The 12,781-nt window shown below is 31.8% G+C and overlaps 1 protein-coding gene across 1 annotated transcript; it reads left to right on the forward strand.

Annotated features, from left to right (window-relative positions):
- Positions 1–838: 838 nt before the first annotated feature.
- On the forward strand, positions 839–1,613 carry LOC137581397 (prisilkin-39). The gene is made up of 2 exons (XM_068295624.1): positions 839–896; positions 1,205–1,613. Exons 1-2 carry the CDS (start codon positions 894–896, stop codon positions 1,553–1,555), a joined length of 354 nt encoding a protein of 117 aa, XP_068151725.1. The 5' UTR covers positions 839–893; the 3' UTR covers positions 1,556–1,613.
- Positions 1,614–12,781: the final 11,168 nt, after the last annotated feature.

The raw sequence follows: 12,781 nt of genomic DNA on the forward strand, positions 1-12,781 counted from the left end.
TCATGTTTTGAGTTACGTTTCATCAAAGTCAAAAAGCAAAAAAAAACCCGATACCGAAACAAAACTTGAACCGAAAAGCCCGCCCAACTGCATTCAGCGAGTGACCCTCACAGTCATAAACCATATGAGCAACAGCAGCAGCAGCGGCAAATGGACAACTGGTCAACTATTGTATATGGCTGACAATTAATAACGGTTATACCTGGAGATTTATGTGCGGCAACATATAAACAAGACCGAAGCGCGTCTCAAACAAGGCGACCGCAAAATGTCATATACCCAAACCTAAACCCAAAGCCAAATCCAAATCTAAACCCAACCCCGAACACAACACAACAAAATATTGTGCATGTGTTTTAGAAAACAACAACAACAATATATGTATATAAATTTTGTATAATTAAAGTAAAAGAGCTCGCGACTAGCGACCAGAAATTTTGCCTCTTCACACCATTTTTAGTGGGCGTGAGAGAAGGATGGAGAGGTGTCTGAGGCTAGGTGTCTGGCATAATGGAAGGTGAGGTGCAAGTGGTGTGTATTGTGCAGTTTAGGGGTCATAAAATACAATAAGAAACTAAAACAAAATAACACACACTGAGAGACCGCACCACACCGCACCGAACGTGGTTTTTCCATGGCAAACCAATTTTGGGGATGACTCGGAATCAGAGTCGTGGGATACAAACAAAAAACAACACACATTTCTAAACGATCCGGTTGAGGTTGAGTAATGATCTTTGCCCACTGGAGACATGTTTGTTCCGACTTTTGGAGTACCTATAAATTGTTGAGCAAACAATGGATATGACAACAGTTGCTCTACAGTGTCCACATCGACTACATCGAAAGCACAGCGAAATCGACTCCTTAAAAGAACTATAAACAAAATAAATATGGCAAGTGTAGAGAAGAAACTTCTAGCAGAATATTAGAACAAAAGAATTCGCCATCATAAAGTATATCTAAAAGAATCCTTATAAAGTTATCTGAAACTTAGTTAGTCCTAAAGGCTATTCAATTGATTATAACTTATCACAAATCTAAATCGACTTGGAAACAATGAAAAAAAGGCATAATTCTGCATGTGGGACTGATTATATATAAAGAATCGATTAAACAATATATAAAGTTGAACAAATAGACAGAAGAACATAGCTTAATATCAAATTCAACTCAAGTTTATATAATTTTGGAATATTTTTAGCACTGCCTAACCGTATTTGCCATCGCTTTGACTTCTCTGGTCCTTTGTGGAGCTGATGTCTCACATTTATCGAACAGTTATTTGCCACCTGTTCTTGGTGGATTTGGTAATGGCTATTCCGGTGGCTACTCATCATATCCATCGTATTCTTCTGGCGGTGGTTATTATTCAGGATCTAGCTATGCCTCCCCCTTGATTTCATCCAGTTATAAGAACTATGCGGTGCCTCAGTATAACACATATACGAGTCCTTCGAGAACCTATTTGCCAGCCAACACTGGCTATGCTGGCTATAATGGTTACTCTGGTCTGGATACCAAATATGCCAGCAATGGTGGTTATATCTATTAATACCAAGATGTGAAACAATCAACAGCAAGAAAACTATGAGAAAAATTACTTATTAAACTTTTTCTGTTTAAATATTGTCAAAAAAAAAAAAAAAAAAAATTATAATAATAATAAAGGTCTTCAGCATATGCAAAAGTAATTTGTTTCTCAGTTTTTATGTGAGATATGAAGTTTTCCTATATTCAAGTAAGTAAACTTATATTGAACAAAAGCAGAGATTAACTAACCAAAACACTTGCAGGACTTGCTCCCAAATGAACCCAAAGTTGTGAACCTACCAAAACATAAGTGCATAAGATATGAGATAAAAACACTTTGGGTAAGTGACATTTCTGGCATAGCTCATCAGTGCCAAATGTCAGAGCTCTCAGGAATGTAATTGAAACCTAAATGGTCTTTAGCCATTCTAAATTCGTATCAATTTCAACAAAATGGCAAAAAACGTGAACGAAAAAGTGTATTTTTATTGGTTTAAAGTTGCTACTCGTCTCGCGAAAACCAATCTAAAGTGGAAAAATACAAGCAATTTATGAACTTTTATATACATATCAAAGGCAGAAGGGGAAAAAAAGTGGAAAAAAGAAAAAAAAAAAAATTTGGATTTGCATAGCTAACGCGAAAGGAAAAAAACAAAAGAAACAATAGATGCGTGATGCTCTTAAGAGTTCACACAGAAGCAGAACCAACGGGTGGTTAAGGCAATACTCGGTTCGGTCTTAGGGTCTCTAAGCACAACATGGTGTTCAAGGGAGGGAGCTAAACTGAGTGAATGAAGGAAACACAAAAGACAGTCACTTCCGTTTACTAAGAAATCTACACATTTTTTATACCCTTATGTTTTTGTTAGTTCACTCAGAACCCCAGATCTTTATCATAAAGTCATTTAATTGATTGAAATTAATTAGGGAAATCTGCTCCCAAAAGTATGCAATTGGTGGAAAAAGTATTAATTATTTGCCTTGTAGGATTCTTTTTTATGCATTTTTGTTTCTTGTTCTACTCTTTGCATACTTTTGGGAGCGAAATTCCCTGGTTTCCTGACTTTTAGACCTAAAAATAAGATATATATCTAATGTTGCGCCCAGCTTTAGTTAATAATGTATTTACCCATTCGGTTTGCTGGAGTATTCAAATTCAATATGACCTCAGGATAGATTTTGGTAAAGACAACAACCCAACAAGAGTTAAGACCGGGCGTTAATTGGATTTATTTGGCAATTTATGACAAAAGTTTTTTTCTCGCCGCTGTTGTTCTTGGTTGATGGGATTGTTTGTTGTTGTTCTTGTAATTTGGCTGACATTTGCATTTGCACAAAAACCAAATACAAAAAATTTATAGCAAAACGACGAGAAATCGAAATCAATAAAATGAAAATTGATGCTTTCAGCCGTAAAACAGAAAAAGAACGGAAATTGAAATGTGGTAAAATGGCAGGCTGAAGAGTTGTGGGGGAAGCGAAGGCAAGAGAAGGTAGAAGAGATGGAGGAGGAGAAGCATGGTGATGATAACACACACAGTTCTAGTTGCCGAAGGGTCCAAGTGAATTTTTTATACGAATTTTCATTCAGTTTGTGGATTTTTCATATTTACATGCATACATTTTATTAATATTTTTTTTTCTTTCTGGTCATCGCATACAGAAATTTATGTATGTATGTATATATAGATTACCAGTTTACAAAATGGCAAAGATTAATCTTGGGCTTATCAGTATGCTGTATAATTCATATTCAATTAAAAAGCAATCAGTCATCGATGACTGTAAAATGGTTTTAACGCTTTCAACGCAGACACAAAATAAGTGAAATAAAAAACAAAAAAGAAAAAAAACAAACATTGAAGTCTCTCTGCGACGACATCAAACGCCCACAGCAACAACAACCACAAAATCTAAGCCAAATTATACATACATAAATTTCACATACATATTAGTATATACACGTACATGTATATGTGTATGTGTGTGCGTGTGTGTGTGTACATGTATGGCTATGTGTAGCTATTTATTTGCTTAAGATTAGATTAAATGTAATGCCCCATCTACTGGCAAGCTAAAAACACTCGAAACAACAACAAAAAAGAGAAACCAAACAATCAAACAAACACCAGAAGAAGTTTGGACTAGATCCAATTGGCCAAATCATTCAACTTCTATTTCACTTTATTTAAAACTTTTGAACTTACAAGAGGAAAGTCGTTATAAGAAAACATTTCTTATCAAAAGATTTGGATTTAGTTGTGTTGTGTTTGAAATTTTGTTAAATTTTTGTTAAATATATTATCTAAATATAGAATCAAAGTCTAATTATTACTGTGTATCAATGAAATAACATGATAAATTTGTATTAGTAGATAGATTATTATTTAATCTAAATATAGCAGATGGCTTTTACTTTTCAAATTTCTGACCAAATCTCTGTTTCCTTTTATTGAGGGTTTTTTTAATTCCATGTTCTTTAGCCATATAAATGCAAAACAATTTTTAATATGAGCTAATAATCTCAGCTTAAAAGTCATATGATAAATCTAAGTTCTAAAATTTATATACCTAATTTTCATTAAGGAAATACAGCTTGAAAATCTCTGCATCTCTTTATAACTTCAACATATACTAGAATATTGTCGTAACTGGACAAAATTTATTAAGAGTGCTAATACATATTAACTTTAAAGTCATATGTTTAACTATTCTATTTTATAGTTCCATTATCAGTAGCTTTAAAATTGTTTTATCTATTTGTTATTGTCAAGTTAGTAAATTCAGATGTGTACTTAAAAACACTTTTCTCTTATTGAGCTTTCTAGAATATGAAATATTACAAATATCTATGATATAATATCGACTAAATTTAAGTGATATAGTTTATTAGGTTTGCATTAAAGTTAGTTAGATATTATGATAGAGTTTATATCAAATATTATATAGAATGGTATAGTATTCTATAGTTTATGTCAAATATTATATAGTTATTAAAAAGTATTTTATATAAGTTATTATAAACATCGTTCTACATATTTAACTTTAAGTACTAAAAATCTTCGTTTTACAAAAAATACAAATTTCTATTAATAAGGCCATCAAATATATAAATAATCTATAAAAAATTCTATTATTTTTGCAATATAATTAATACAGTTTCTTAATATTTATTTTTCGATAAACTTTCTGACCAAAATATATGATTAAGTCTACAAAGTTGTAAGTAATTAAAAATTATCATAAAGTAAAGTGGCCATCAGTTTTCTAACTTGGCTAACTAGCACCATATTATTATATCAGGCTAATTAAAATCAATCATATCTAGTTTATAATTAGCATGATTGATTAAATCGTTGTTTAAATAACGATTAGGAAAACAATATTATAAAACCATATTTTACACAATTTTGCACTTTGAGAACGTTCATAATGAATGAAAAATATCAATTTTATATCTTATCCATTCATTATGGTTTAGTAATTTTATATTAGATAGCAAAACTTTATTTAAATCGCTAGAACGTGCATTTTCACATACAATTTCATTCATTATTTGATTAGCCAGTTTTTAAATTAATTTTTAGGGTAAGCAAACTTTTTCTCTAATCTCTCTTTGGAAGAAAGTTTGTTCAGATAAGATATTTAAATTTTCATATAGAAAATGTTAAGCAATTTTTGCTCAAGTTGGTAAATGACAACATTTATTTTTTTTTTTGTATAAAGCTTTTGGGTTCCCTTTCTGCTTATTTTAGTTTGTGCAAATTTTGTTGTCTTCATGGCCCATTTGTTTTTTTTTGTCCCTTGCCAATGTTTTCCCGGATAAGTATTTAGATATAAGCCATAAGATTCGCACTGTGTGTGAACACACATACAAATGTATATGTTTGTGTGTTTAATCTTTATTTTTCACAATTTGCTTTAAATTTATAAAAGCTTCCTAGATGATTTTTATCTACAAGATACAAATTTCAACTACTGTAATTAAAATAAAGTTGCAGCTTGTTGAAAGGTGTTCGCCTACATGAGAAAACATTGAGATGAAACTGGCCAAGAGCGAAAGAGCGAGAGAGAGAGGGAGAAAAAGAGATTGTTAAATATTTGCTTAAACAAGTGCGTAACTTTCAATTTGCCAAAAATGGCCACTAAATATATATTGAGGCAAACCCAAAGATTACTCACACACACAGACACTCGGATAAATTTATTATTATTATTATTTTTATTATTATCTCTCTCCCTCTCTCTCTGGTTTTTTTATTTTTGCACTCTTTCAATTCTCGTCTTGTGTATATTGTGTGCGTTTTTTTTTTTTATTTAGTTTTTTTTTTTTTTAACGCTCATAAATTAATATGACGCTCACGTTAGCTTGAGAAATACTTATGGGGCGAGTTATATCTGTCTATATACAAAATTTTATTGTACAGATTTTTTTTTTTTGTTCTTCTCTCATTTCTTTTGCCAGCGGCACGCACAGTGGGCATGATAGTCAATAAAAGAATCGAGCAGACAATACAATATACAAAAATGTCTAAAACATTCCACAGCCTCTAAATTAAGCTATAAAATTATATAAAATATATTTTCTTATTTTTATTTAGCTTTTATTTTCATACCAACAGATTCTGTATCTGTATCTGAATATATATGTATGTTTGTATATATCGAGGGAATACAAATGACATGTAATTTCGTCCAGCAATTTGAAATTGAGTTCATTATGAAAAATAATAATAAAATTGATTTACGTACGAAATTGTCCGGCAAATGAAATTGTTTAATGGTCAGTATAGAGTACTACCATGGGGTGAATGTCGGACAGGGGCGGATGGGTGAGGGGTAAGGGGTAGGGGGTGCTGTGTGGGTGGGTGGCTGAGATGTGAAATCGCTTTATGAATGGCCAGTTTGAAACATGCGTAATACAAAAATAGAAAAAGTAGACGAAAACAAATGAATGTTGTATAATTTATTACATACATTCCCTTTTTTTCGTTGTTGTTGTTGTGCTTTTGGCTAAAGGTGGGATTTTGTAATTAAATTGGAATGCCAAACAAAAAGTCGAAATGAGTTTTAATAAAATGTTTAAAAGAGAAATGTATGCAGATGCTTAAATTGTGCTTTCTATAGATCTTTAACAACAGAACAGACTATAAAAACTTAAAGTATATGTATTCCAGGGTTCTATTTAACATCAAGGATAATAGAGTCTTGAGCCGATATCCCTTATTAGTTAAATAAGGAAGTAATATCTAAGTATTATAGGTAAGAACTAAGTGTTATTAGTATAAAACATCCAAAAGATATAGATACCATATAATATGGTAAACATTATTAAATGGCAGATCCTCAGATTTGTAAAAATTTGTAATTTTGCCGCCTAAAGTATGCAATAAGTGATTTAAGAGTTCATTTTTTTTAAACTTTAAGAAATTTATAAAGTTTAGATATAATATTTGAAATATTACCCAAATCTAAAATTGTTTGTAGCTAATTTTATATATATGAATAAAAAATAAAAAATTAAAACTTTATTCAACTTTGTTTTTCAAGCCCATTGCATACGCTAAGGGGCAAACTTTGCTCTTTACAAAATATTTGAATAAAACTATTCTCCAACCATTTCTCCAAGTGTAAAGAATCTTCCTTCTCGACTCATGGCTAAAAATAGAAATTTGTATTACCTTGGACCACAACTATGGAGGCAAATAAAGATTAAGTTTTGAGATCAAGATAAGTGGCCTTACTTTGCATATACCCCCTTTGATAAGGTCTCTGGGCGAGTATATAAAGCAAGTAAATGTTGACCCAACTTACTTGTTTTTTCCACCCATTTTGTTTCATTGATAATTCTAATCATTTCAATTATTGATTAGCAGGCAAATTTTGGCAAATTTTGGCATCCGCCAAGCCAAATCAATTCTATTTTTAAGTTTCGTTAAGTAAACAACGCCAAAGAGGAAAGCTTATATACAGATCAACAATGAAAAGTGCCTGTTGTGGGGTCATTTTAAAATTTTTTGTATATTGGATTACTTACTTACTCAGCCTTTGCTTTATCTACAGTTTTCATGACATTTCACTAATATTTATTGTACTCTTCATATGGGCTATGTTTGTATATATGTATGTACTCTGTTTGCTTAATTTGTTTATCGTTCGGCTATGGGTTCTGGTTGTTCGTGCACTTGCTCTTTGGCATAAGGTCTGCATGGAAATTTCTTACAAATTGCCAAGTACTTGCGGTCAATGGTTGCGTATGCTTAATTAATTGCAACGAATTACTTATACGCCAAGTGGTTCAGCTTGAATGACTTGCCATCTATATTAAGCTGAACTAAGCTCCAAATTGAAGAAGTTTTGAGTTAAATTGAGTTTGTACTTGATTGAATTCAAGTGCAAGTACCACCAGCTAAGTTTCTTGGTTCTTTTTATTATAGAAAAAATTTATTATTTGCTTTTCATTTTCTATGTAAATTAAGCGTAATTGCTGCTCGACAGGTGAATGGCTAAACTTGAGCCACAAAGAGTTCATTGCTATTGGGAGTGGGTAAAAGAACTAAGTAATTTAGATCTATAATTTTATATAAAGTTTCTGTATTTAATGAGACAAAAGTGTGACTAAATATACATTTGTTTTGCTATATTTAGTAATGTCGCTTGAACTTATGATACTTTTCTTTGTGTTATTAACTTATTATTATTATTATTATTGCTCTACTTCAATTGGAATAAAAACCTTGACTCACTTTTATCATACAATATAGCTCACAAAAGAAAGAATAGCTCAGTGAATTCTAAACCTGTCATAGATTTCAATCAAAACTTATTTCGTGCAAAAAAATTGGCATGCAAGGAGATACACAAACGTATTATACATATATTATTCATACTTTTATAGTTATGTTTATCTAAAAGGGCGTAGTTTTTGAAGACAAAAAGGATAGTTTTACGTTAAAGAATTAATATGTGTTCTAAACAAACAAGGGGAACTTCAGGTATGCGATTCACCGATTTGAATGAATTTTGGATATGTTGTGGAATAACTGGGTATTCCTTTGAAGCTGTGTGAAATATTTTACCACACTATTCTATATTTTCTTAATAAAACGCGTTCAAAGCTATAGCTTAGTGGTATAAATCTAAAATCTAAAAACAAAACCTTATATAAGCTATATTACAAAAGTTTGTTGTACAACTCTGGTTTCTTAAGAAAAGTCTGATGATTCTAAAAGTTGGATCGAACCACACACAACCTGCTTACCTCTTGTGTTACCCATAAGTTAAAATCTTATACCTTTGTATGTTACATGTATTTGTCCCTTGTTTTCAAGGATAAAGGGATGTTCTTAATGACTTTTACCAACGCTTACTTCGTCATAAAAAGGCTAAAACCCTAAGAAACAATGATCAATTCCCTTTTCCAAATAAAAGTCATAATTTTCACATGAAGCACTAAAAATTGTTCTTCTTCTTCGTGAGTTTAAAGATTTGCTAGCTTCTAATATATATAAAACTCTTTTCCATCACAAAAGTTTAAGTTAAATGTAAGTATTCTTTAAGGACTGAAAAATTCAAAGTATGTTTTTTATACCCTTGCAAAAAGGGTATATTAATTTTGGTCAGAAGTGTGCAACGCATAGAACGAAGCATCTCCGACCATACAAAGTATATATATTCTTGATCAGCACGACGAGACGAGTTCAACTAGCCATGTCCGTCCGTCCGTCCGTCCGTCCGTCCGTCCGTCTGGATCAACGCAAACTCCTCCTAGACCGTAAGAGCTACAGAGCTGAAATTTTGCACGTAGGCTTGTATATACTGCAGGCGTTGTATATCTCGGATTCAGCCGGATCGGACCACTATATCATATAGCTCCCATACAAACCCCAAAGTCACGAACAGTGACTTTTCTCAATAACTTCGTTATTTTCTATGCTATTGTCGTAAAACTTAATATTAGAGAGTTTACTACGCCTATAAGCGACTATGCCAAATTTGATCAAGATCGGGTGACTATATAATATAGCTCCCATACAAACGGCCAAGTCACGAACAGTGACTTTCTCAATACCTTCGTTATTTTCTGAGCTATTGTCGTGAAACTTAATATTAGAGAGTTTACTACGCCTATAAGCGACTATGCCAAATTTGATCAAGATCAGGTGACTATATCATATAGCTCCCATAGGAACGATTGGTCGAAAACAGTGACTTTTGTAAATAACTTCGTTACTTTTAACGCGATTGCTTTTAATTTAAACATTTCTTAATTTAATATATATGTTAATGACTGTGCCGAATTTGATAAAGATCGGGTGACTATATCATATAGCTCCCATAGGAACGATCGGTGGAAAACAGTGACTTTGATCAATATCTTCGTTATTTCCTATGATTGTAGGCCTTTCTTTCTCAAGCTTAAGCCTTTTTAGATAAAACGTTCTTCCACATTGATGGCTAATAGGTAAGGATGGAGTTACCAAAAAAGTTGCAAGGGTATACAAACTTTGACGCGGTCGAAGTTAGCCCCGGCCCTCTGGTTTTTAATTGTTTTTGTTCAGAATAATCCTTTTGCTATTTAAGAAGGATACTGTGTACGCCTATGAATAGATAGATATATTCATATAGTATTGCAGTCATAAAAATCAAAGCCAACGACTTGAGCACGGCATCCCAAAGCAGACTTAACATTATTCTATTTTTGTTACATTTTTGCATTCGCTTTTCCAACATTTTCTCTTATATATTTCGTTCGTTTTTTTTTTACTTTTTAGCTTTTCAACACGCCACTTTATGTAAGCATTAAAACTAGCGCCTCTCTCACACGTCGGCAGCAGATACATTTTCATTTATACGCAGTGCCATGTCGTGTGGATCATACCCCTTGACTGTAGAGGGGCAGAATGGATATACCCTGCAATAACTAAGTCTTCTCTCTTCTGGCAATTGAGCTATTGACCGCTAGAGGCGACAGTGTGTTGAGGACCCAAGAAGTCGTTGACTTTTGTTTCGATAAGATTTAGTTTTGTTGTTCACAAATTTTTATGAACAGGGTATGTTGAGTTCGTCACCTTTACTTTATTATCTTTTTTGTTGTTATTTTGTTTTTTTTTTTTTTTTTTTTGTTTCTTTTGCTTTTGCTGTTTAAGTTTAATGCAGTTGCTATATGCAGTTGCAGTTTGCTGGCGTTTCGCAATTTGCGAATATTTGTTACAAGGTCAATTCAAGTTGTTTTGGATGGAAAACAGTGCGAACAATAAATGCAAATAAAATATTGTCTGTATATAGTTGTTGTTGTTGTTTTTTTTTTTCTTATAGTGATTTTGTTTTGCATTTGAATTAAGTTGACAAAAATCAAAAGCAAACATTTTTCAACCTTTCCTCGTGTTTTTTTTTTTTTTTGTTTCTGTTGTTGTTGATGTTGAACAGCTGCATATCATTTGAAGAGGCTGTCGACTAGCAACATGAACAACAACAACAGCAACAGCAACAACATCGGCAACGACAAGAGCAACAAAAAAAAAAAAAATGTACAAATTGAATTTGCTGTCAGCTGCCAGGACGGATGGCTGACGCAAATGACTTCTTGTCTGTCTCCGTCTCTCAAGCAAATTAATTTTTGTGGCCAAATTCGTTTTCGGCCACACTAAGTGCACATATAGGTCGGACATTCATGGGATGCAAAAGACTTTTTCCGCCTCCTTTCCCCCATCCATTTACCTAACCCTGTTCCTATCTTGCACCCTGTCACTGTTTCCGTCTTGATGACGTGGCATTCGGCGAGTGGAAAGTGGAAAATTACATTTACCTTTTTCAGTTGGCAACTAATTTTCCTATTAAGTAGCAAATTGCAGGCCAAGAAGACAAACTCACAGTTACACGATGACATAAAACGATGCAATCCATGTATATACAACTATATAAATTATATAAATTAAAAGAGACAAGAGTGTGTTGGTGTCTGTGGTCGTTGAACTATTTCCAAGTCATTGCTAAAAGAATCAATAGTAATTAACCATCAAGGGGTTTTTGCATTTTCCTAACCATAATTATCTGTCTATAATTGGAAACTAAAATGTCATTCTACAAGTCCTTGAACACTGAAAGACAGAACGGAAGTTAATCAATTAAAGATGTCATTGATGTCAGGATATATGAAATATCAGAAGAAATAAAGACATCTTAATATATATGAAAGTATATCAAAAGTTTGATTCAAAACTAATAGTAATATATGATAGATTTTGTTATGGAATTCGATCAGTTCTAAGATAAATCCAACCAATGTTTTAATCCTTTCAATATGCGAGTTTATTACATTGTTTAATTTGAAATCATCAATTTAAGTTTATAATTGCTAATTTACGACTTTATAAGAAATCCAATGAACACAAAGAAATATATTTTCAAAATGTATCTCAAACTAGATGAAAAATCGAAACGAAATTGGAAAAAAAAAAAACATTTAAAGGATAATTCATTGACCGGAAAGCTGCTAAAAATCAACCTTAATTCCTATCAGGAATAACATTTTTTGGTACTGGAAATATTTGAACAAATTATAAAAAAGAAATGAATGGAAATGGTTTAGAAATATATATTTCCTAGAAGCTGTTTTTGAAAGAAAAGGGAACACCAATTTTAATTCAAATTTTTAATCTTGTTTTTTTTTTTTTTTTACTCTATAGGTACTCATAAGTTCATTCAAGGACTTAATGGAAAGTTCTCTATATTAAGTTTTACGCCATAACATTATAAATTCTTAATACTGAGCTTTCAGTAGGTCTAAAAACCAACTAACAATTATTTAAACAATTCAAATTTAAAAGGAACAATAAATTTATAGAACATAAGATAATATAAAGTCGAGAAATTTACGTCTTTATAGAACTTTAAATATATTTTTACTTAATATTATCACATTATGTAGTATAGACTTCATTTTTTCATCGGATTTTCATATTAGATTCGGCATCTTATCGATGTATTAATACCAAAATGAAAACATTATGACTCCCAAGTTCTGCCAGCAAATATTAGAAACCGAATTCCCCAGAAAAATAGATTCTTTATTGCCATTTTATTGCATCAGAGGTGAATATTTGAATCCGAATCCAAATTATCAAATATTTACAACTGATAGCAAGTAGAAATTAATTAAGCTATCTGCTTTGCTATATATACCAAATAGAATATTTATGTAATTTTCAGATTTTCATACATATAAAACGTAATTAGTTATTATCTC

The sequence above is a fragment of the Drosophila tropicalis genome, unplaced genomic scaffold, assembly GCF_018151085.1.
Source record: "Drosophila tropicalis isolate 14030-0801.00 unplaced genomic scaffold, ASM1815108v1 contig_845, whole genome shotgun sequence".
Taxonomy (NCBI): domain Eukaryota; kingdom Metazoa; phylum Arthropoda; class Insecta; order Diptera; family Drosophilidae; genus Drosophila; species Drosophila tropicalis.